Source organism: Puma concolor, chromosome C1 (genome assembly GCF_028749965.1).
Source record: "Puma concolor isolate L17-30 chromosome C1, mPumCon1.1.hap2, whole genome shotgun sequence".
Taxonomy (NCBI): domain Eukaryota; kingdom Metazoa; phylum Chordata; class Mammalia; order Carnivora; family Felidae; genus Puma; species Puma concolor.
In genome coordinates, this window is record NC_141674.1 from 192,816,617 (window position 1) to 192,842,624 (window position 26,008).

Sequence of the window (26,008 nt, forward strand, 5' to 3'; positions counted from 1 at the left end):
GTCTGGGCTCTTAACCACCGTGCTTGAAACGCAAAGAAATCGGTGCTGGCCGACAGCGTTTGATGGTCGGGTTCTTTTGTAGCTCCCTATTAACGGGAGGTGGTACCCGTTAAGCAGGGTGCCAGCCACGAGCTGTTGCATTCCTCCCCTCCACAGATGCCCCCTGCTCCAACATGCTGGGGATGCTCTCGGGCCTCATCCCTGACTCTCAGATCTCAGCCTCCTCCACCCGCGAGTACCTCTGGAGCCCCAGCGCCGCCCGCCTCGTCAGCAGCCGCTCGGGTTGGTTCCCCCGGGTCCCTCAGGCCCAGCCGGGCGAGGAGTGGCTGCAGGTGGACCTGGGAGTGCCCAAGACGGTGAAGGGCATCATCATCCAGGGGGCTCGTGGAGGAGACAGCATCACTGCCGTGGAAGCCAGGGCGTTTGTGCGCAAGTTCAAAGTCTCCTACAGCCTAAACGGCAGAGACTGGGAACACATCCAGGACCCCAGGACCCAGCAGCCGAAGGTAGGTCGTTTCTGGAAGATTCCCTAACGTTACCCCAGACAGAGAAGTTCAGTTTGGAGGTGCTGACTGCCCAACTAGATAGTCTTCGCCAAACCCCTGTGTTCTAACAAAACAAGCATTAACTTATACATTCCTCTGTGCCACACACTGTGCTAAATGCCATGTTTAATCCTTACAACATCTCTAGAGGGGGAGATTGTTTTGCCGCTCCCGTGTTAGAGATGACAAAGCTCAGGCTTGATGTCATACCTGGGGTCACCGTGTATACCTGTGGAGAGCCACAATTCGGACACAGCCTGACTCCAGAGCCCAGACACCTACCCACCACTCAGCACTGCCTTTCTGTAAAGTGTGATACCCTTTATACCCTCTTTCACATGAACTTTCCTTGGAATTGGCCAGACGTCCAAACGGGATGTAGTTTTTGGAGGCTAAACTGTAGCAACGAGGGGATTACTTCCAAAAACAACTGTTTTTTTTTTTTGTTGTTTTTTTTTTTTGAATGTCACTGCACTCGTTTGTATTTTCCCAGTCCTGACTCTGCTTCGATCTTCCCACCTCTCACACTGAGGCTGGGGAGAGGCGGGAGAAACTCACCCAGGCCAACGCAGCCTGCCCCTCCCACCATCAGGGAAGGAAGGTCAGCCCTCAACACGGGGTATGGAGGAGCCCCAGCAAGGGGAAAAGACATCGTGCCTTTGTCCTTCTCCGGGTCAATCTTGGGGGTAGTCAGGCGTTCTGATCCTAACTGCCAGGTTACCCTCGTTTTCCTCAGAAGAGCAGACCCCTACCAAGGAAGGGGGAATTACGTGTCTCCGTTTGGCCGCCTTTGCTCAGCAAATGTTTCCATTCCTAATGCAGAGGCACGGGCTGGTTTGGAGGCTTTGCAGCACTGATGTAAACACCCAGCTCACAATTTGGAAGCCCGGAAAGGCTCAGGAGTTGATAGCTAGAACCTGTAGTGGGCAGAGCAGAGGTTGGATCATGGGTTTTCCCGGGGAGAGCTGACCCTGACTCTTCTGGACCGTTGTAGGAGCCTGGGAAAGGAGATGATCTTAGCCAGGGTCAGGGCCTGGCCCTCCCGATGACAGTGCCCCCTTTTGGAATTGTGGGCATCCTGCAAGTGAGGCAGCCCTGCAGCGTCCCTAGGTGCCACAGCCCCTAGCACGTCTCCACACTGGCATCACCCTAAATCGGTGGCTTCCACGTGTGCTCTCGTTTGGGTCCCCCACCCTCCTTTGACCGGGGCAGCCATACTGTCCTCAGTTCAGGTACCTGGGCTTCAGGTGAGCTTTGTTGTGAGAGAATTGGCTCTGCTGAACAAAACTAAGGAACATAGTCTCAGACTATTAAATGTGTGATGAGACGATGTTGTCATTAGCCTATTGAAGAGGATGGCTTTACCTTCAGCGACCTCAGTGACCTGAGAGCTATCAGTGAGCTGGGTCCCACATCTAGACTTTGTAGCATCGCAACAAGAACTTCTAAGACAACGGGCAAAGCAGCCTCAAACTCACTTCTCCACCCTCCAGCCAAGTCCAACTTAAGGCTTATTCGGAGCCTAATTCTTTCCCGAGTCCTCAGTCTCCCGTCCCAAGATAGAAGACAGAAGCTGGCAACTGCCACTTGCGTTTGCTCCCTCTTTTCCGTGTTTCTGGGACCCTAGCCATCTTCCAACTGAATCAAAACCTCAGTCTGAGAATGGAGCTCCTGTGGGTTGTCATGTCCAGTGAGATAACTATGAGGCTGCCTTCTGGATGGGGGAGAAGGGCAGGAAGGGGAGAAGGAAGAAGAGGGGGAGAGGGGAGGGCGTCCCACAGAAGAAGGGCTGAGTGGCCTGTCTCCCCTGCAGCTGTTTGAAGGGAACATGCACTACGACACCCCGGACATCCGAAGATTCGACCCCGTTCCTGCACAGTACGTGCGGGTGTACCCCGAGCGGTGGTCTCCAGCAGGGATTGGGATGCGGCTGGAAGTGCTGGGCTGCGACTGGACAGGTAAGGCCCGCCTTCCACTCCAGGGCTCTCGCCCACAGGGTCTCGTGAGCCTGGCTTCCCAGGATGCCCTGGGAGGAGCTCAGACCGTGACACGGATGGGCAGAGGGGGCAGCCTTCCCTGCTGAAGCTCTGTCAGCTCGGAACCCGACCCACCCCAGGCCCTGCTGTGTTCCCCTGCCTCAGACCACGGGCACCACAGCCTCTGGGCTCGGGACAGTTTCTCAAGGGATGTGCTTTGTCTTTTTTGAAGGATCGTTTCAGCTCTCCAACCCAAGTCTCTCAAAAACAAATCGTAACCACACACGACCCACCCAAATTCAATTAGACCCTGACTCTTCAGGCCAGAAGGCTGTGGCTGTTGATTTAGGGAAGAAAAAAACCCCCTCATGATAATAAAGTAATCGGTTTATGTCTGAATCTGGCCTCCAGATGTCAGTGGCTAAGAGACTTCATTTTCATTTTGAAGCCACATCTGTAAAAGGCATTTATTTGCTCAGAAGGGACCCTGTTGCAGGGAAGCTGACGGGAATAGGACTTCTTCCCAGTGTGGAGCAGGAGTCTTGTTCATTCCCGCCCGCCCCCTCCTCAGTGGCCCAGGCTGGTGGTGGCGGGGGCAGGGGGGTCCTCTAATTCTCCTTAATGTGGATAAGGCCCACCGAGCATGCCCACGCTTCTTGTTTCTGGAAAGCACCCCTTTCTTCTGAGTCAGGCCCCACCTTCCCTCCGGGCACCTCCTGTAGCAAAGCTGGCAGCAGATCTCACCCGGAGCTGGCTCACTGCACTCCAGAAGGAGCTCAGGAGGGCCACGTGAACCCAGTGCCAGCAGGAGCAGCACACAGGCCGAGCCACCCTCCCTCTCTCCACCAGAGCCCCAGGTATCTCCATTTCCCTGTCTGTGCCGTACCTTTCGCCAGCTCACCCAGCAGGGTAGCGGGAAGGATTAATAAGGGCATGTCGGAGAAGTGCTTCTGGCGCCCAGAGAGCAAAGTGCTGCCCGTGTGCTGGCCACGATGGCACAGAGGAAGAGCCCCATTGAGGCACGCAGGCTGAAAATCAGGCCCAAATTAGCCTCTCTCACCTTTGGATTGAAGGCAGCCCCAGTGAACACATTTTAGTGGGAAGACTCTTTATTCCCCGTCACGTAGGGAAAAGGCCAATTCACTGCAGCCTGCACGTCAGCTGTCTGCTTGCAGGTGCTGAAAACTGCCGTCCAACAGGGGTACAAGCTGGCTTCATTTACGGCCTTTTCGAAATCAAACGGTTAGAGCTGCAGGGAAGCCAGGAGCTTGTAGGCCAGGGGCTTTTAAACATTTTCGACCATGATCGACGGTTGAAAATTTGTATCACAATCCACTTGACTTGCAGGCACACACTCACACAGTGTGTGCGTGTGGGCTATAGTGTATTGCTAAGTGCCTGGGCCCTGAGCACAGATTGCCAAGTACAAGCCCTGTCTCTGCCGATCGCTGGCTGCATGACTTCAGACGAGTTACTTAGCCTCTCAGCATCTTGGTTATCTCAGCTGAAAAACAGGGATGATGAGAGTATAGCTACCCTCCAGGGTTGTAATGAGGATTCAGTAAAATAATGGGTGTAAGCTGCTTAGACTGCTACCTGGCACCTAACAAACCTGTTATAATGAGTAAATACAATGGAACAAGAGGTTCCCAGATCAGTGCTCACTTTCCCCATGTGAGCATACTCTGAAATATTACAGGTCACGTTCAAAAAATGCTGGTCGTGACCCGACACATTGATTCCACAACCTGCTAATGAGTGTGGCACACACTTTAAATCAAAAAACAAAAATCACAGATCTAGGCCAACCTCTCTCTCACAGATGGGGAAACTGAGTCCCAGAGAAAGGAAGCTACTTGCCAGAGGTCGCTTAGGTAGCTGGAGGCTTACTCCTGCTTCCCTCCTATGCTCTGGCCTTCCGTGCCCTGCCTCTCCCAGGCTGGCCCTGCTTTATGACTGGCAGGACAGTTGCTAATGTCCTTTTCCTCTTATTGCCCCCCTACCCCAACCTGGCCCAAATTACCCTGGTGATGGTCAGCAACAGGTTTCTCATTTCAAAGTCCTGCCTGGCCATTCCTTGGAACATCAGAGTTGGGGCTTCTTACCCTCCGCCCAGCCTCCTTCCCTTTGAAGTCTCTGACATCTGGTTTCAATTGCAGGGGAGCATTGCAGTTTGATGGGCAGTTACCTCTGAGCTCCCAGCAAAACACAGCAGACACGGCCCCGCCTTCTCACTTTCCTTCACACACCCTGCCCTCTCGCCTCATCAGCCCTCCGTACCCCTGGATTTGACATTATCCGTGCCAACCAGCTTCCTAACATCCCCCAGAAACTATTCTCCTAGGCCATGTGGCTTTTTTGCTGTTCAATTTCCCATTCCTTCAGCGACTCATCCCTGGTTCACTTCATTCCTACCCTGAAAGGATAGCAGGAAAAATAATAGGGCTGGCCTGAGTCACTGCAGCTAAATAATGTGACAGGGCGGGTTCACCTGTTAGTTTGTTTGTGTTTCAAATGATTACTTCTTGCTTTGCTGCCCATAGTTTGCTTTACAATCGAGTTTGAGATTTTGTGACACAGTGACAAATCTGAGCTTACAAATTAGGACACTTCGAGGTTATTTGCTATTTACTGTGAGCAAGAGGCAGATACGGCAAAGGGAAGTATGAAAGGTTATGTGCGTAGTATTTAATAGCAGAAAGGTGGGAAGTCGACCGTGAAAAAGCTATTCAGCGTATTTAGCAATTTCCTTCAGCTCCTGGCTTTATTAAATGGTATCCTGAAGTGTGCCTGACAAAGGTGCCTAATCACGTACAATAGTGCAAAGGAACATGTATAGAAATGGGAAGAACAATGCACGCGCTTATTCGGAGAGTCGCATTGGAGGGCAGATCTGGGATGAAGACCCCACCCCGCAACACACAGACTTGAGCGCCACTTACCAGAACCCCTCCTGGCCCCACCCAGGGCCTGACTCATTGTTTTGTTCATTTCGTAAGTAAGTTGCTGAGTGAATGACTGGCAGGAGCAAATAGACAAGTGAATGGAAGGGTGAATGAATCACCTAGAGCCCAGGTCAGAACTGACTGCCTGCAGCCAGGTTTGGCCCGGCCAAGCTCTGCTGCATGCTCCTTATTATAATACTTTGGACAAGTTGCCAACACTGACAGGTCTAGAGATCTCCCATGGGGATTTTTGGCTTCGCGTGGGAAAAAAATTTTTTTTGCAAGATCTGGCCGCATTGGGCCACGTCCCTTCAGGCCTTCAGGGTGCTGGAGCCGGTCCTGGTGGCCGCCCTTAAACTGGGCGTGCGAGATCCCCTCTGCTACCTTCTATCCCCCACTCTACTCTCCTGGCCCCCAGTCAGCTGTCTTGCTTACAGTAGCCGTTTGCGTTCAGTAAGCATTTGAATTTGCCACACCCTGACCTGACCTAGAGGCACAGGCCTAATTACTTCCACCAAGTGGAGCATGAGTCCCTTTGAGTCCATATTCCTTTCCATTCAGTTTCGTGCAAACACGAACAACAATGTCTGGAGTCACACCTCCCCAGCTGTCTGGCTTGGCTCTTGGCTTTGCTATTGTGCTTCTGATTATCTTGTTATAGGTGGGCCGCATCGGTCAGTTAGCTTGGGTTCCATAAAAGTTCTGTGTGAGTCAGAGAAGATTGAAAAGAGAACATCCCTTCCATGTAAAAGCAGGGGTGAGTCGGGCGGGAAGGCACATCAGGAGCCACCGAGGGGCAGTGCACAGGAAGCTCATTTCGTGAAACACCGGGATTTTCTCAAAACTGTTTTTAGAGGGACACCGTTCATTTAGGGGGACACCGTTCATTTCGTGCACGTGCGTATCACCCACGCTTCTGTCGTAGACAGAGCACCCAGAGCACGGGTTAGCCTGCCTCGGGGTCAGCTTCACCCACGTCCACCATGGCCCCACGTGGCCTCTCATGCCGGCTCCAGGAGCTCTGCTATGGAGTAAAGAGCACGGATTTGTGTCCATGCCTCTGTCATGGCTGTTTCTGCAGCTTGGGACCATTCTCGCTCAACTCAGACAATGCTCCTAACTTGTTGATAGCGCACAGAGGTGACTCCGGAGCGGTGTGTGTGTGTGTGTGTGTGTGTGTGTGTGTGTCCATCGTTAGTAGTTATCCTTTCTTCCTCCTATAAGCCCACACTTAGGGGCACCTGGGTGGCTCAGTTGGTTAGGCATTTGACTTTTGATTTTGGCTGAGGTCATGATCCCAGGGTCTTGAGATGGAGCCCCACATTGGCCTCCTCGCTGGGCATGGAGCCTGTTTAAGGTTATCTCTCTCTCTCCCTCCCTCCCTCTTTCTCTTTCTCTCCCTCTGCCCTCCCCCAGCGTGTTCATACGCGCACACACTCTCTCTCTCTCAAAAAATAAAAATAAATACATAAAAAGGAAACTTAGTTTGGGGCATCTTCCTCCTGCTGGGTTTCAATGCAGACTGCCATACACAGTGTTCATTCCCCTTTCTTTGCCATTACGCAGACTCGAAGCCCACAGTAGAGACACTGGGACCCACTGTGAAGAGTGAAGAGACCACCACCCCATATCCCATCGATGAAGATGTCACGGAGTGTGGGGAGAACTGCAGCTTTGAGGACGGTGAGAATTGGGGTCAAAGTCATGGTTCATCCGGGATGGCAAGGTGCTAACAGTCAGAGGCCGCTGGTCTGTGGCTGGGGCAGGGACCTGGGTGTCCCATGGTCAGAGGTCAGGGAAGTGTGTGAGGTCAGAGGCCATTTACAATCGCTCTGGAAACACTCAGATATTGGAACAAGCGGTGCAGCCTATAAGTGGGAACCCAGTGGTCATCAGCTGACGTAAGAGTCCATCCAGGGAGGACTCCCCACCCCTGCTTTGAGAAGGCTCCCTTTCCAGCCCTCACTTGGCCTTAGAATCCTTGGCCTTTTGCTACTGAGCTGTGACTCCACCGTGCAGTCAGGTGAAGATCTGACGGTCGTCTGGCTGACTCGGTCTGTGGAGCACAACGGTCAGGTTAACACAGCAGTTAACCACTCCTCGACCGAATTTCGCTGTGTCTTTGCACACTGCCGATTGAGAAAGCGTAATAACCATGGCTCTATCAAATGGCACATCCCATCCTCCATGGGGTGAGCCCAGGTCAGTGACAGAGGCAGGAATGGGCAAAGGCACCTCAACCCTTCCTTCAGATCACAGGGCCTCCTGGTTCCGGATCAGCGTCTTCACCTGGGCATCCTGCGTCACCTCCTTTCTCATCTTGTAAACACATCCGAGTGACATAAAAACACTAATTGGCAGAGCCCAAAAGAACCTCACCTTACCGAGTGTGAGGACATTCCCAACAAACCACAAATTTCGGAACACCTGACGTTTCTGGCTAGAATGTAATGCTTGCCAGCCTCCATTTACAGTACATTACTGATCACTATTAAACCTTCATTAAATTAGATGAGGGAAGACCAGTGGAGGGACTTGGGGAGTGGCAGAGACACACAATGTAGCCCCCACCCAGTAGGTGGATGGCACAACCTGCCGAGCCCATCACACCGGCCACTGTGGTGTGAGCGGTCGCACTGATGGAGTGGACGGCTCCAAACAGTGACTGCAAAGCAGAATGGGCGGGAAGCCAAAAATAAATGCTGAAGTTGTGTGACTGAAAAATGATAATTTAACGCATATGCTTTTAGGAATGTGCTTTTGTATATTGTGTGGGCGCGGGGACGCTCTTGGTCAGGGTTAGTTGAATACAGGATTCTGACATTTTAATGAACTTGTTTTTGTTGTGTGAAGAGGAGAAAGAGACTCGGAGAATCTTCTGAGGCGTGTTTCAGATAGTTGGAGAGCTCACAGTGGAATGCACAGGGAGTTAATATACAGCATGGGATCAGCAGAGTTAGCTTTGGTGGAGGGCAGGAGGACGGGGCTCTATCCAAGTGGCAATCCAAAGGGAAATGTCAGAGTTCTGCCGCAGACTTTCAGCAGTTTCGTATAATTTTCCCGTTGATAGTGGTTTGTTTCATTTTAGCTTTCTTTGATGGTTCCTCCCTTTTCTCTCTTTCTTTTCTTTTTCTTTTTCTTTTTTTTTTTTTTTTTTTTTTTTTGCAAAAGGTCTTTTTGTGGAATTTGGTTCCTGAGCTACAGTATGCGTGTAAACATTAGAGAGGAATTATGGTATATTGAATTACTCCATATTTTTTAACGGAAAAATAGAAATTCAGAAATTGTTGGGAGAAGGGGGGGCGAGGGCTAAGGGCTGACTTTTCCAAGCCACAGGTTGATGCTTCTGTAATAGACTCCATGTGTTTCCTCTCAAGTCAAGCTGACTTTGGCTGAGGGCAGGCAAACGTGTAGTATTGTGTCTTGGGAAGGGGCGGCCCAACGGGAGCCTGGTGGCAGTCCCTTCCCCTCAGAGGTGGGCCTTCCTTGCCCCCATGGTGTGAGCAATTTGTTCCCACCCATCTGTTGTTCCCTTTAGACTTCCTAACCTGCATTCGAGGCCTTCCCCGCGGAAATTCCTCTCTGGGAACCCTGAGAAGGGAAGTGAGAAGGCCAAAGACCCTGCTTCCTCCCCGCTGCTAGCATCAGCCGGCACTTTTCTGCTGTCTCTACGGCCACGGCCGGCAAGCCTCCACATTTGGATTCCCGTTTCCTCTTTCCCCCACCTCCACACCCGCCCCCGCTCAATCACACATCTGGCACCAGCTTACACTGGGTTTTTAGAGCTGAGTGGGAGCTTAGGTGAACAACGAAGCAGACGGGACAGGCCACGGCGCGGCCACTTTGGACATGTCCACAAGGAAAGCATTCCCTAGTGCCCTGGGATCTTGGCCTGCAGGCTCTCAGTGCCGTGCGGAATTATGTTTTCTGCTGGTCAGTGCTGAGCTAGGCAGCCGGCTGGTCTGGCCCCCTCGTTCTGCCCTAACACGCCAAATCACCTACCTGGCCTTGGCACCCCACGGGGATGCCGGGCTGACCTTGTGTTCTGGAACAAAAGACCTATCACAGGAGGTGAAAGACTTCCTTGTTTCTGAGCCCACTTTCTCCGCCCTGGCCAGCACCTCCCCAGCATTTCAGCCTCTCTGGATGTTAATGGGCTGCCCCGTCACTTCTGAGAGCCAGGTTGGCAGGAACCAGCCTTCCACTGAGGCACCGGGGAGACATTCTTCATTGGCACTTAGGGAACAGCAATTTTCACATTTGTCTGCTCTCTGAGGTGGACAGAAGAGCCTGATTAGAGCCCGAAGCCATTTGGTGGCCTCATTTATAATTGCTTACTCTGGGAACCACTGGCAGACTTGGCTTTCATGCCTGGGAAGGATGAGACCAAAGGCTGACCCGAAAGCCAACGATCGCCAAGATGAGTTAAATGAATAAGCAAAGGGAGCCGCTTCTTTCTCTGCCCTCCACTTAGGCCTTGCCAGCCCTTTCAATGGCACCACTGTGGCTGTTGTCCGAACCCATTTCATTTGCCTTCTTTGGGTTATTTTCCCCCCACTTTCAGACAAAGATCTGCAGCTCCCTTCAGGATTCAATTGCAACTTTGATTTCCCCGAGGAGCCCTGCGGTTGGATGTACGACCGTGCCAAGTGGCTCAGGAGTACCTGGGCCAGCAGCTCCAGCCCACACGACCGGACGTTTCCAGGTAAGCCGGCTAGAGACTCAGCGGTGAAGGAGGTGAGGGGAGACTGCTCCACGTCTCCCAGCCCCAGGTTCCCCGGCAAGCTTCGTAACTCCCCACCACAGAGCAATCCTCTGCTCTGCGCCCACAAACCACCACAGTCCTTGCTTGCAACGTCACCCTACACCATAGCTGGCTGGCAGTTTCTAGCCCCGTCTTGTGATTACAGTGCAGCCTGGAAGCTGAGAGGGAGCAAGAGAGGCCAAGAGAAAAGAAAGGAAAGGAAGAAAGAAAGAGCAGTTGGGAGGTTTTAGGAGACGGGATGAGTCAGTGCCTCCCTGTCTCCGTAGCCAGCGCTCACGGCTGACTCGGCAGAGCCTCTTGTCAACACCAAGCCGCCTGTTGTTCCTAAAATGCCTCCTTAGGAAACCCTGTCCTCGAGCCTGGCTGATACTTCTCCGAGGGTATCATCGCTTCAGCAGCAAACCAAGCTGAGGGTCCGAAATGCTGCCACACCCAGGGGGTCTAGTAGAGCGGCCTGGCGCTCAGCCTCCAGGAGCGTGTCCTTGAACTGTCGTCCAGCCGCTCTTTCAGAGCCAGGTTTTGGCAGCCCCTCTTGGCACGGTGGCCAGAGAGGGCTTGCCTGTAGCCCTCCTAGAAGCCCATAGAATCAAGGGTCGTCTACCCTCTGCACCGCAGCGTGCTTTTACAGTGGCGTTCGGGTCAGGGTTTCACCACCAACTCTGAGGAAAAAGAAAAACCCTGCTTTGTAATGTGTGCAGCTTTCGGGGACGTAAAGCCGCCTCCTGTGGCTGAGCTGCCAACAGGACATGATCGGGGCGGGGCTGGGAAGCACAGTAACTACACGACATCGTTTTTCGCCATCAGACGGCTAGAATAGATATGAATGACGTCAGGAGCATTGATACTGATAAAAGGTATTAAAATCATTAGGAAGCGTTGAGTCTTGAGAATGCATGGCCTTTCATTTTCAATATAATTTATTTAATGGTAACTTTATGTAATTTAATCTTTAATAATGACCGCGTTTACCACCTGCCTTGCAAAATTCTGGAAATTGTAACAGTCTGCTCTCGCAAGCCAGCACACGTTGGCTCCCGCACACCGCTTGTTCAGTTTCCATTTTTTCTGCACCCCTGGCCTGGACCTCGGGGCCCCATAAGCTTTTGAGAGGAAAGGGGTTAATTCTGGAAATTAGTACATCAAATGTTGCCTGACTAGAGAATAAAGGGAGGAAGGGGCCTCGCCTTCTACAGGGCTCCCCAGAGCTGCTCTGCAGCCCCTCAACCCCAAGGACTGGTCGCGTCCCCTGTCCCCCAGGGGACAGCAGTGGGACAGACGCCAGGAGAGCTCTGCGGGCCGGCCTCCCAACACAGCCTGCACTTGCTTTCCTGGAGGGTCACAGTGTCTGCTCTGGAGAAAAACATTTTCATATTTCAAGTGTTTGTCTCTTCAGCATTTGAGTGCTTGGAGAGATTAATACCTGAAGATCACCACGGCCTCGGGCAACAGGAGAGAGTACTCACCCGCATCCCAGCCTTAATCACCCCCCCCTCTCGTTCACTGCAATAATGTTTAATTAGTATAATGAGCCTCCTGCACGCTGGAAAAAAAAATACTTATTTTTATAACCCAGCCTGGATTTTTCATTTCATTTCCTCTCCTTTGAGACTTGGCCCAATTAATTGGTTGTTTTTCCCAACCTCCACTTTTCATCCCAACATAAGGAAGGTTTGTGGGGTATGCGTGAGTGTATGCACGCATAGTGTGTACTTGTGGGTGATGTGGGTATGTATGTGTTTGCGTACGTGTTTCTCTCTCAGGGTGTTTGTGGGTTTTGTGTGTGTGTGTGTGTGTGCAAATGTCATGCGATTTATGCGTAGGTGTTTGTGACTATGTATACACGTGTGTTTGCATGCGAATGTGTGTGTGTTTGCATTTGAGTGTGTTTGTGGTTCGTATGCATGAGTGCCGTGCGTGTGCACGCACATCGTGTGAGGTGTGTACAAGGGGGCAGCTGGGCAGAGGCGCTCTGAAAGAACGGATGTAGATGGCACAGCATGGGGAGATTTACTGGCTCTTACTCAACATCCCTCTTCAGATTCTCCCTAAAAATTTGGCCTCCTCCCTTGCCGTCTTCTGAGCAGACTTTCTCTAAGAATGTCTGAGGCCAGCCCTGTCCAGGCCACAAGGCCACCAATTAGCAAGTGCCACTTCTGGGAGAGCTTCAGTTACTCTCCATTTGAGCCTGGCCTTGACCTCTGTCCTTCTGTCCCTCTGCCCGTTCACCTTGGCCTCCCCCTGCTGCGGGTCTCACCCTCACCTGAGTGCCCCCTCCACTGCCCTGGCTACTGGTTGGAAATTCTAGTTCTTGTCCTCATTCCAGTTGATTCATTCCACCCTGCAGTTTGGGAGGGCTTTTCAGAGCAAGCTCGCAAAGCACGGGCAGAATTCCAACCGTTGGCTGGATGGATGGGGACAGAAAGAAAATTAGGGCCATAAGGAACTGCTAGATGTAATGTTGTTTTTCCCTTAAGATATTGAGAAGGAAAATAATTATTTCCCTCTTCCAGAGGAACCCCTGAAGTTTGAAAAAGTGGCACTCGTAACCTGTCTCCAGAAAACAAAACCGTGACATTCTTTTCAGAACCCTTCTTTCTATCCTCTGATGATTTTAAAAGTCGTCTGCTGTGTTTCCCATTTTCCTTCTCCTTACAAAACTCGATATGGGGCTTTAAGCAGGGAAGGATAGAAAGCCCTTTCCGTTCAGGGTGGTCCTTTCTTCAAAAAAAGAAAAAAATGGGGCCCCGAGGGGAGCAGTTGGGAGAGAGGAAACAGCTGTGCTGACCAGGGACAGGGCAAATGCTGGACCTTCCCAGTCAAACCCAAAAGCCCTGTGTCCCCCACACTTCGCCACTCCACAAAGAGGAGATGCTCTTTAGGAGAAGTGTGCCAAATGTTTTACCCGCTTATTGGGTAGATAAACAAAAGTAATTGCATGTAAGAAAGGAGGCGTCTCCATCAAGTATAGAGGGGGCATTAGGATAGACAAGGAGAGAGAAAAGGAAGAAGAAATAGCCATGTTGAAATATCACATGCAGCCTGTTTGATTAGAAGTGTCTGTGGAAACTATTTACATTCCTTAGATATTTTCTGAATTAGTTCTTTTCTCAAGTTTTGTTTTGCCTTTTTTTTTTTTCTTTTCCTTTTAAGTCAGCAATTAGTTCTGTTCTTTTGGCCAGTGATAATAGTTGCTTAAGGCTGACAAGACACCCACTGGTTTCATGCCACTGTTTTTGTTTTTCAAGATGATCTTTCAAGCCACTCAGAATTCCTTCTTTGAGATCTTTGCTTGTGGCTTGGAAGCCTGGGCTGTGCTCACACCAGCCCCTGGGGAGCCCTGTCCCGAATCCAGTGACCCCTGGTGGTTGTAGAGGAACCGGTCCGATGTCCTCTGAGAAGCCACTTTGTCTTTTCTGTGTAGCTACGACACAGAAAATGCCTTCCCTAGTGGGAGCTGTAGTAGTTTCTACAGACATTCTCAAGTGCGATGATCATCAACCCAGTGTCGAGAATGATCAGGTCTTTAAGGAACAAGGTAAAAACTCTGAGACGATATGGTGAGCTCACGTGTCTAGAGCTGCAAGTAGCTATTTCCACTTTAGTTAATTACAGTTATATACAGCTGAAATTTCAGTTCCTCATTTCAGGGACCTGGTGGCCATGATATACTGAACAGCACAGATGTAAAACGTGGCCATCATCGCAGAATTGTCTTGGTTAGACAGCTCAGGCATCTTTTGGCATCGACGTATGTGTAACCTCTGGGGTCCTTGCTGACCCTGCTTCCCCATGAGGGGAACCGATCACATTGTAAACCAAGAAGCAAGTAATTAGGTGGATGTGGCTTCTCTACGGTCCCTTAGTGAGAGTGTCCAGTGGCATCTAGTTTTGTCACTGAGCCATTCGACCTCAGTGAACAACCATAGTAGAGAAAGCAAGCAGATAGCATAGCATTAGATAGTGTGGGAACTATTTCATTGGACCAAAAAAAGTAAATACTAAGGAATGCCGATAATAGTAATAATAGTTGTTATTATTACTATTATCACCATTATTGTCAGGAATGGGACAAGAAGACTAGAGAAAGAGGGTACCATGTTAGCTTCAGAATCCTTAAGTATTAAGTGTCTGGTCTCCCTAAATGTGTGTTCTTCTATGCATTTGTTGACCTCATGAAGTATGGTTACAGTATTTCTTTATTTCAATAGCTTCAAATCATGGAAGTGATATAATGAAAATATGCAGGAGAGCCTGGCTGGCTCAGTTGGTGGAGCATGAGACTCTTGGTCTCAGGGTTGTGGGTTCAGGTGCTGCATTGGGTGTGGAGCTTATGCAAAATCAAGGAAAGGGAAGGGAAAGGAAGGAAGGAAGGAAAGGGAAGGAGGGAGGGAAGGAAGGAAGAAAGGAAGGAAGGGAGGAAGGGAGGGAAGGAAGAAGGGAGGGAGGGAGGAAGGAAGGAAGGAAGGAAGGAAGGGAGGGAGGGAGAGAGGGAAGAAGGAAGGAAGAGAGGGAGGGAGGAAGAAAACAGGCCATGCCTATTTGTACCAGTACACGATTATGGTAAGACAGAGCTTTGGCTGCCTCTCATTTGTATGTTTATTGGATTGAGAAAACGGAACCTTTACTCTGGATTCAAAAATAAGCTCAAGACAGAATAAGGAATACAGTGTTCTGAAATATTCAAATTTTATTAATGGTAGCTATTCCATCCAATGTCAGGGGTAAAGTTGTTAACGTATCATGGGGCTGTGTTGATGCAGATTGGGCCATTTATAAACTCCATGAGAGCAGAGGACCAGAACTATGGTTCCCTGGGGAACATGTACACGAGAAGATTAAGTGTGGGGGAGTAGATGGTTGCAAAGAAATTATGGGAAAGAATTGATGAGTGAACTTGCCCATGATGGGCTTGATATTTGACAGGGAACTAATAGTGACTCTGAATTAAAAAGCAACTCTCTCTGAACTCAAAAGACCTCCCCGGTAGGTGGGACCGATGGTAGCAAAGAATCCAGAAGCTGCATTGGCATTACCTTGAGTTGCCTTCAAAAAAAGGTCGATGGGGCTCGGCTGGGGCACAGCCACTGCACATATAGACACAGGACCTTCTCAGGCTTAGACTGCAATGGATAATTAAAGACCAGGAAGAACTTGGCTGAAAGAAAGCCAATAGTCAAGGAATAACTTCAACTGGAAAAGGAAAGCATAGCGGTGCTTCTTTAAGAAAAATAGGAAGGAAAGTATCTCTGACTTTATAGAACAGACAGCAGTAAAGAGAAGCTGTTATTCCTTTTTTTCTGAAAGTCCTGATTGGTTGAGTTCCACAGCAGTGTGCAGATTGATAATGAAGGGCAGAATGATAACAAGACTGCCTCAATTGAAAAGCCTTCATGAAAGCTGACACACTAAAAAACACACAAACAAAAACCCAGCTCTAAGAAGACTCCTGCAAAGACCAGACCTAAAACCCCAAATGTCCACAAAATGGTCAATTGTAAACCTTGAAGATACCCTGCTGAGTTCATGCAAAGTCAATGTTTCCCTTAACTGGCTGTTAATTTGAGGACCTTAGCAGAGATAGACGGACCTTGGGAGGCCAGCTGAGGGGCTGACTCATGTTTTAAGCATGACCTATACAGAGAGATTACATCTCCTGCAGCACTAAATATTCTTTCAGATGGTTGTTCTGGTAGGAGGGCAAGATGCTAGCCAGGAGATGTGTGTGTTGGACAGATGGTGTGTTTGGCTTTGCCATAGCCAGGAGGATCAGACTGGCGACTTACTTCAGGGTTTGGTAAGGTGTGGACACAACCGATACCATTGCTGTCGGGCCAAACACAGTCAGTCACATGTTCACCCAGCACTTATGCAGCTGAAGCCAGATGCGGCCATAAATCGCCAGGTGAAACGTCAGGAGACCCTTTCGAGAGACAGCAGCAGGTTAAAATGCCTGAAATGGCCCTGTCCTCTGCACTTCCTCTCTGCCCTTTTGAACTCCTGTTGTTCATTCCCGTGTGATTATTTTCCCCTGTATCACGGACAACAACAGATGTTTTGAGTCAAGAACCTAGCAAAATGCCTCCCAAATATGTCAGGTCCAGGAGGAGAGGGATTGGGTCTCTGGGACATTATTTCTTCACTCTCTTTCAGCGAGTGAACATATTTCCTTTCCATTGTCTTTTTGTTGGAAGCTATCCATTGCCGACAGCACTGCCATCAGCTACAAGAACAAGAAGACAGCCTCCAGGAGGCAGAGCTGGTCCTTGGCTGGTCAGTTGTCATGTTTGGGGACCTCTTTACAATCCACAGGGCTCTTCCTTGAAGTCCAAGTAAATCGCTAAAGTGGCCCACCTGTACCATGCCAAGCCCTTCCTCTATCCAGTCATCAACAGCCACTGTGTGCTTAAAACTTCCTCCGTGTTTGTCAGTGGCAGGCCATAAATTAGAATGTTCTAGAAGAACATATATATGGGTGCCGTGGCTTAAAAGCGCTGAAGCACTTAGCTTAGAGGAGGGTGGACCACCATAAGTAAAGGCTTGGAAAGTGGACATGTAAAGAGGCAAGGATTGAGTTTCCCGAGAAAGTGAACACTAGGGGTCTGAATTCTTCACGGGTGAAAATGTTTCCAAGTTAGAGGACAGAAATTGGCTGTGCTCCATCAGGGATCGAAGGGGGACATGTGTCTCAATGACAGCAGGAAAACCTAAAACTGAATTTAAGAAGTCCCTGACAGTTAGTGTTGCGACCCAGAAAACACGTTCCCGATGTGGCCTATGGAATCTCCTTCGCTGGAGAATTTCAAGCAGAGGGTGGACAGCTGTTCTAAGGATGTTTACAGCATGGTTCCTCTGGGCAGCCAGGCTGACCCAATCTAAACCGTCTCTTGAGGTCCCACTCTCATTCCAGAATCATGTAGTACTTTATTGCATCTACTATATCTTGACAGGAAAGACATCGGTAAACAGCACATGATGCACAAGTAGGAGCTGGCTGGTTGCCGGGGTTGGATGGATCAGCCAATCCAGAGAGCATCTTCACTGCCCTCGGGCCAAACCATACTTCCTTGTGAGTCTAGGAGTGGTCTTTCCAGGTTATGGTGCTCTTGTGACCCTTTTTCTTTCTTAAGAAAAAAAAATGGGGGGCAAGTATAGCAGGCAGTATGTGTCGTGAGACAAAGATCCTAACATTTATTGAGCACTTACTATATCCCTGTTACTGTGCAAGGCATTCGCATGGCTTGTTCCATTTCCTCTTCCTCACACCCCTATCCAGTAATGCTGTTATTATATCCATTTTACAGATGGGGAGACTGAGGCTTTAAAAGACTAGTGAGCATTAGACCAGGATTCCAAGCCAGATGAGAGGCCATGCCCTGGCATTCTACTCACTTCAGTCGGGGCTCATGTAGTACTTCACTCTCCAGCAGTGGTCTCGGACACATCGCTTCAATTCTCTGAGCTTCCGTTTCCTTTCTGGTGAAAATGGAGGAAACAATACTTGTTTCACAGACCTAGACTGCACAGGGAAGACCACATAAGAAAAGGCAGACAAGGCTTCCGCTGCACCATCTGGCACACAGTAGGTGCCCAGGGAACGTCAGTTCTCTTGCCCCTGCATTTCCTATCCCCTCCCTGGGCTCTTCCTGGTCTGAGCTATTCCTTCGTGATGTCCTGCTTCTAATCAGCCCTCTCTCAGTGACAGGCAGGGACGTTTTGCAGCTCCGCGTCCCTCTGACTGATGTCTACTGCTAATTCCTTAAATTTACATATCATCTTTCTTCCCTCAAGCTCACAGCACTTAACAGACAAGTGGGGCACAAATGATTTAACTAAGTGAAATTCAGAGGCCTGCTTGTCTTGAGATTCTGCAAACTAGTGGATTAGCTTAGATGTCAGCGCTGAATTATGATCCTTCAGCTGCTCGTGCTTAGCACGCCACCAGCATTAACTCCCTGGTCTTCCAATGGTCCTTTAAATCATGTGAAGCGATTATCGTCTTATTGTGGAGGCAGAGGGGGTGGGGGGGGAGGAGGGGAGGAGGGGGCTAGCTCCGGTCCCCGTCCCCGGTGCAGCAGTCTGTGAGACCTTTGGCCTGATTGTGCGTGAAGTTTTAGCAACAGGATGGGTAAATAGAACAGACCCAGATAAAATCCAGCCAGCACGGCTCTTTCCACCTCCACACACATTTTACTTACTAAATTCTAACCATTATGCTATGAATCCCCTGCCGCTTAAGAATGTAAATTCACACAAGTGACAGTATTTCTGCCAAGCAATTTTCAAGCAGCAAGTGGGTCTTATTTGTGAAACTGTGAAGGAAGAAGGCTGAATAATAAGTCTCTGAAATCTGGTTCTCTTTATATATGAGGTAGAAACAGTCAGGGCTTGGAAATTACTGGAGCATGGCAGCGTTTGAGGGCTTCTCGCAGGTGGCTCCAGGGTGTGTCCACAGGTCATCCCATTATTGTCAGTGCACCTCCCCTTTGAAAGGGGCTGTTGGCTCGGGAGAGTGGGAGGGAATTGTGAAGACGTTGTCTGGGTCTGTGGGATTTTCTTGTTTCTCTTGTGAGAATATAGAGACTCGTATCATTCTTTATCTGTGCTTGTCATTCATCCATGGGAGCAAACTTCTCTTGAGTAGTGGCATATGTATGTCAGGGAGAAGGAGCAGAATTAACCCTCATATGTGTAAGACCGGGACTTAATCATCTAACCGGAGCAATGAGAAAGACACACATGAATCAGTTAAATTACAGCGCAAGCTAGTGGGCGGTTCCCTGCTGAAATGCATGAATAATGGCCTCAAGTCTTTTTAAAAACAAGGTAACGGGGCACTTGGGGGGCTCAGTCGGTTAAGCTTCCGACTTCAGTTCAAGTCATGATCTCGAGGTTTGTAGGTTCGAGCCCCATGTCGGGCTCTGTGCTGCCAGCTCAGGGCCTGGAGCCTGCTTCCGATTCTGTGTCTCCCTCTTTATGCCCTTCCTCCGCCCCAAGACAAACATTAAAAAAAAAATGTAATAAGTAAATAATAAAAACATAAAAACAACATAAGATTAGTGGTACAGTCAGCAAATGCTCAAGTTGTGGAGAGAAAAGCAGCATTCGTTGAAATGTGCTAGAAGAGTTAGGAGAAGAAGTAGCAAAAGTGGGGTGTTAGGGGAGTGAGGGGCGACACTAAGGAGGTCCAGGAGCAGGGTGCAGGGTGGGGAAGCCAGTCCGCCTTGAATAGAGTGTGCCTGTTTGCCCAGCCTCGGGGCAGGTACCTGGGGCGCAGCTGAAGGGAAGAACCTGCCACAAGCAGGTGGAAAACCTAACGTCAGGTCCAGCTCTGCTACCCCCTACCCTCTCTACTTTGGACGCGTCACTTGAACCTTCCTGAGCCTCATTTGCATCATCCTGTCCGAAGCGAGACTAAGAAGATCTGGCTCACACGTATCTAGCATGGGGTTAGATGAAACAATGCATGTGATGTGCTTTGGAATCCACAAAGCATTCTGCAGGTATGACTTGTAATTATTATCATTAATAGCGGTCGTAATGAGATCCGATCGGAGAAGCTTAGGTTTGGAAGGTCTTTGAGTGTCTGCTTGCGGTGCCCATGTCTCCTCCCTTGGCAGATCACCAGCTTTAAAATTCTCTGGTGTAGGCAGCTGCCTAGCCATCTGCGCTGACTTTGACCTTGCAGAAGTCTCATGTTGTGAGGGTATTAGACAGACATGGTTCTGGATGGTTAAGGAGACAAACTGGAATCCCAACTATGCATCCTAAACTGGTCTGATTTGACTTCCCTGGGGAGGGTAGCTTCTGGAGCAATAATCCCAGAGAATCTAACTGGAGGGGACTTAGGGGAGCCAGGAAGGAGGAAGGGAGATGGCTAGGGGGGGCAAATGAAGGAGCTGGTTTGGGGCCATGGATAAGAAGACTGTCACAGGCTCATTCTTGCTAGAGTCGCGATGTCAGCAGGAGTAGTAACAGCAAACCAGCAGTCCAGAGACTAACCTGTTGATACAAGGCTCTGGAGTCCTCTCCTGTCCCCTGCTGACAAGCCTGGGATATTCACAGTCTCTGGTGAATAGGAAAGCTGGGTTCACATGTCTCAGATTAACATGATCCTGAAGTGTCTGGTGTGCTGGCTGTGTGGTGTGAAAGTGCCCTTGCCATCTTGCAGAAGTGTTCAGCGTAAGATGTTTCAGGGCCAAAAAGAGGCAGTGAGCCTGTCTCCTCAAATCGCAGCCTGTTTTCTGTGCAAGTGGCCAGAATGCTTCTGTGCCAGGTGGGTTTGCAGATACAGGCCCCCACACCTGTATCTGCAGGGCGTGAGGTCTGCAAATGGCAACAAGAACTTAGTCTTCTGCACAGTGTCTGATGTAGTTGAAAACTAATCCGCCGAAAGGCCCTTTTCCCAAACATCTGCGCGGGCGAAACCTTAATTTCCCATCATGCGTATCTTCTCTATCAAACACATAGCCTTTATTAGTGATAATGACAGTGCCTGTTCTCGCTGGAGCTCTGTTTGCCAGGCTCTCTGAAAAAGGCCACCTCTGGTCTCCCCAAGCCAAACAGGGAAGGGAGTAGGGGGTCGAGTCCCTGACTCATCCCTGTGCAGCCGCCATCCAGCCCTTCTTGTGCTTGAGGTTGACACTGGGCTTCCGAATACTCCCTAGAGTCCGGGCACTGTCTAGTAACCCTGGTGGAGACAGACGGTTTTCAATGTCTTCCATTTGGACAGTGCCCAGCCGAGATGACAAAGGCTTCAAGCATAAACCACCTCCTAGAATCATCTTCCAGCCTAGCAGCCACCTCAGCCCCTTATAATGTAGTTCATTGGGCTGCACTGGCCCTTTGGGTAAGCCACTGGTGAATCAGACATGGGCCTGGCATCTTAGAATTCAGGAAGACGAGACTTAGAGCAGATGCCACCAGCCAAGACACAAGGCCAACCGCCCCGAGTGCCGTATGCAAAAGAGGCACAAAGAAGGTGACGCAGAGAAATAGGCAGGAAGGACCAACCTGACACAGAGCCTCCAGAAGGGGCTTCAAAAGGAAGCGGCGTCTCAGCCAAGCCCCAAAAGCACCTTGAGAAAGAAACACGGGGCCTGGAGGACAAAGGCATGAATCGACAAGACACCTAAACTCTGGTCCCAGCTTCCCCAGGAGGGGCCACAGCCGCAAACTGGTCTCTTTCCCAAGCGTTTACCAAGAACCTCTGGGTTTGTTTCCCCCAGATGACAGGAATTTCTTGCGGCTGCAGAGCGATGGCCGGAGAGAGGGCCAGTACGCGCGGCTCATCAGCCCTCCCGTGCACCTGCCCCGGAGCCCCGTGTGCATGGAGTTCCAGTACCAAGCCACGGGCGGCCGCGGGGTGGCGCTGCAGGTGGTGCGCGAAGCCAGCCAGGAGAGCAAGCTCCTCTGGGTTATCCGCGAGGACCAGGGCAACGAGTGGAAACACGGGCGCATCATCTTGCCCAGCTATGACATGGAGTATCAGGTAGGGTGGTGACAGGAGGTGGGTGCAGAGATCCGAGGGAATCTTTGTGATGTGTATTTCAGGATTTCAAAGGGCCGTGCCCATTCATCATTAGGGAACGTGGTTAAGCACTGCTGTTTTCATTGTGTTTCTCACATTGCCATGGCAACTGAATGACACTCTTATTTGTTATTCAAAACGTGCCTATCTCCACATCCAGACTTGGTTCTTTGTTCCTCCTATTGCCTTTTATATTGCCAAAATCTTCCCAACAAATGTTTCTTCTCTCCATTTTAGTTTAGATTGCTATCAGGTAGGCTGACAAAGGGACACAGAAGCCAGGGAAATCAACACGAACCAACCTCTACACACACACACACACACACACACGGGAAGGAGACTGCCCAGCCCTCTCGCACTCCAAGGAGAGGGGAAAATCCTGCCAGACCTGTCCCAGGGTGAACGTGGGAAGGGGAGGATTGCTGTTTGCACTCAGTGGCCAGCCGACCAGAAAGACTCCCAAATGAGTAGTTTCTCTCCCAGTGGCTCCAGGAGCGGAGTTCTATTATCTCTGCCCCACAGAGCAAAAGACTGAGGCACAGATGGGTCTGCACAGCTGTGGCTGAGGCTTGGGTTGGAGTAGACACACTGTGGAAGAGGTGACTGAGAACCAGCCAAAGCATTAACCTGCTCCTCCCCAGACGAGAAGCAGCAACAGATGGCTGGTGAGGCAGCCAACTGCTCGCTCGGCTTGCCAGAGGACATGTGCTAGTTTGCGGAAAGAACCCGGGAGGGTGGAATGAGGGAGGATTGAAGACCACAGAGCAGAGGGGCCTCTGTGTGCCGCCTGCAGTCGCCCTGGAGGTTGCAAGCTATCCCGAGTTCCGCCGCACTCCTAACTGCATTCCCGTTTAGAAACCTGAATGCTTCGTGTTGTAAGTGCCTGGTTGCATTTTTGTCTCCCCCGCCAGATGGTGAGATTCTCTGGGCAGAGGGTCTGGCTTATTAGATTTTGTGACTGTCCTTGTGCCTGGCACATAGTAGGTGTTCAGTAAGCTATTGGTGAAGGAAGAGATCCTTCCCCTCCTGGTTGTAATAGTGGAGCCCTAAGACAATGTTACCCCCAAGGCAAAGCCCAGTGCTGTATTTCTCACCTTACCCCCACCTGTTATGTGCTCTGAGTTTCCGAATACAGTACCTGCATTGGGCATTTAAAAGATTCATGAGAAAGGAACCTCCAAAATTGCTAGAGACATTTCAACCCTCCTGTAAACATGTCCTGATTCTCGTCCTTTTAATCTCTACATTCTGATTACTAGACAACAGTGTCCATCACCTTGTTATATATATTTTTAATCCTCTCAGATATACGTTTGATTTGAACCACTCTTTAAATTAAGATTTCAAGCACCATAGTCATGTGGTCAACAGATGTGTACCAGGTACAGTAACACACACACGCGCACACACACACACACGCTTTAAGCTGCAGTTAACAGAGAATTGGAATCTTTGCACTATTTCCAAGCAGCTCAGTTAACCATGGCTCTTGTTCTTCTGGCTTCTAGATTGTGTTTGAAGGAGTCATAGGAAAAGGACGTTCGGGAGAAATTGCCATTGATGACATTCGGATAAGCACTGATGTCCCACTGGAGAACTGTATGGGTACGTGAATAGCTGTCTCTTTGTGGCTCTTCCAAATAAGATACCAAGGGCTGGGATCTACAAGAGGAAGCATCACACCATTTTCAAACCCAGTGATACCCAGGGGTAGAACAGCAACAGTCTGTGCAGGAGGTGAGATATGAATGTAGTTGTATCTTAGGCTGCATTCAGGATGGGAGGGGTATAAATGAGATGAAGTCTTCTATCTCCTGTTCCCATTCAGAAATAGACATGCATTAAGTATATGGAGACTCAGGGTGCCAAGACCCCATCGTCAGACTCCAGCTTTTAGCAAAGAAAATGCTAGAGGCTGAGAGCAACTGCCAGTCAGAATTACATGCTGCAAAGGTTTGATGTTTTTAATGGAAGCCTTCACTGGTGAACGAAAATAGTACATATGTTATATCAGAGCGATAACACAATTACCCAAGTTGTTCTCTTACATGAATGAATTACAGGGCAAACTGTGGCAGGTGAAGTAAGATTTTAGAGTTTGCTTTGAAGCTGACACCTTCAGTACCCAAGATCCCAGAGTTGTAAGATTAAACATCACATGCCAGGTGACCAGCACAAGAAGGACACCATGAGTGTCCCTTTGGACAGACGGGCTGAGCGACCAGCCCAAGGAAGATGCACACATTTTACCCAGGCCACCCCAGGGGCATCCTGACCATCTCCCATGAGAGCCATGGGCATTTCCAAAACAAGAGGGAATCCCCAGAAGGAATGGACCTGCTTTTACTTGGCAGAGTAACTGTAATCACTCACCGAGTGCTTTTCTTGGCACGTGGGTCCCGGATGTGTATGTGCCTGATGATGTCAGGAGCGCCTGGGACCACCCCAGTCCCTTCAGGCAGCTCTCGGGCCTGGGCATCTAAGCATAATCGAGGCTCTGAGAAAGTAATCAGTGGTAAGTGACTGATTACAATGCTTTGGGGACCCATTGCTCTATAAAGGACTTTTTGTTCCAAAGCAACTCTGGGAATCTCTCCCCACCCACCCAGCCCCTATGATACTGATATGTTAGACACAGTCTAGAGCATGAGGAGGACACAGGACACTTTCCATGGGGTATTACCAAAAAAATTATTGGAAGTCATCTACATCATACCCTCTACCTGCCCGATTGTTTCTTCCCCTTGTCTAACTCAATATTTTTTCTTTTTTTTCCCCCAGAACCCATATCGGCTTTTGCAGGTGAGAATTTTAAAGGTAAAAAAAATTACGTGGTTTTTTTTTTTTTTTTTTTTTGCATGTCTTTTTCTTCCCCCCATGTGATGTGAATTTGGTATGGGGAAGAAACCTCCAAATTTGACAAAGCTCACACGAGAAAAGAGACACCACACCTTCCCGCCACTAGATGGCACCAACCACACCTGTAGCTTCCAGGAAAGAGGATTGAGATCTTCACTGTCTCCTGTTTAATTAAAGTTTAGAAACCTATAATAGAGACAAATAGGTTACAGATAAACCTTTCAGCCTTGCATTGTCCAACGGGGAGCAATGAGGCTGAAAATGCATGAGTGGTGAGAAAGGAGAGGCTGTGGGGGAGAGTGAACAACAACAACAAAAAATCAGTAGTAAATTAAAAGTGAAATGAGGTGGCAATGATTTATTTTCGCCTGAAGATGGTTTCTTTCCAGCTGCAGGGCACCAGGGCAGTGGCTGCAATGAACCCTCAGGGAGGTACGGTGGCAGGCCACTTTAGGAGGGCAGAAAGTTAGGGAAAAGACACAAGGAAGGATAATCCTAAGGGGGAAAAGGTGCAGAATTCTGGAGCTGGTGTCTGGTAAAGAGAAGATGGAGGCACATATGCTGACTGGAATTAGAGCATTTAAATAGGGGACTGAAACACAGCACAGGCCATTTTCTCCCTACTAAAGGAGAGAGCACAGTAAAGAGAGGGGAACTGGGGATGATGGCCGTACCCTCAGAGCCTGGGTGGTAGTAACGCCTGTCCTGTGGGGGTGCAGTGGGTCCCACACCCTGCCCTCCTTGTGCTCCAGTGAGTTTGCACCGATCACGTTTCCACCCACGGTCCCCATGCTGAGTGTTTAGAAGCCACTCCTAAGTTCTTCCTTTCTGTTGGCCGGGGCGGCAAAGCTCATTCAGACACTCGCCCTCACCCGAGGACAGGGGTTTTTCATACCCTGGTTTATGCAAACAGTTGTGAGGCTTCCTGTGCCCTGTTTGCACTGGCTAGCCTTAACCCCAGAGGTGACAGCGTTCCAGCGGTAAGGGAAGTCATTTTTACATCTGAAGTCTAGACTCGTTACCTTCGCTCTCATGAATCTGTCCAGCTCCTGGCTAGAAAGAGATGAATTCCCGGTTTGCCACCTAGATGCGCCGTTGCCTCCAAATCATCTGGCCTCATTTTCCACTCCTCACCCTCTAAGCAAATAGGTGGGGAAGAAAGCGGCAGAACAGAGAATGACAGACGGACACAGAATACAATTTCTTTCTTTCTCGCCCTTCCTTGCCTCCCGAACGGCATCCCGCTCCCCGCTGCACATTGTAAAGGGTGGAGAGTATTCGTGTGCATGTTGGTGCTCTCTGGGCGTGAGATTTATGCTAATGCGGATCTGAGCATTGGGAGGGAAGCTGAGATCCGAACTGAATCACTTGGATCACAGTTGAATTCAAGC

The 26,008-nt window shown here is 49.7% G+C and overlaps 1 protein-coding gene across 5 annotated transcripts in view; it reads left to right on the forward strand.

Moving 5' to 3' along the window:
• The window catches only part of NRP2 (neuropilin 2), a 116,965-nt gene that overhangs the window by 61,308 nt on the left and 29,649 nt on the right, over positions 1–26,008 (forward strand). For 3 of the 5 annotated variants that reach the window (XM_086719414.1, XM_086719416.1, XM_086719413.1), the window contains exons 9-15: positions 157–506; positions 2,359–2,503; positions 7,033–7,149; positions 10,031–10,171; positions 21,457–21,719; positions 23,267–23,363; positions 24,540–24,560. In XM_086719414.1, coding sequence (XP_086575540.1) covers positions 157–506; positions 2,359–2,503; positions 7,033–7,149; positions 10,031–10,171; positions 21,457–21,719; positions 23,267–23,363; positions 24,540–24,560 — 1,134 coding nt within the window. Of the gene's footprint in view, positions 1–156; positions 507–2,358; positions 2,504–7,032; positions 7,150–10,030; positions 10,172–21,456; positions 21,720–23,266; positions 23,364–24,539; positions 24,576–26,008 lie in introns of all 5 variants that reach the window. The other 2 variants (XM_086719412.1, XM_086719415.1) reach the window with 1 other exon arrangement.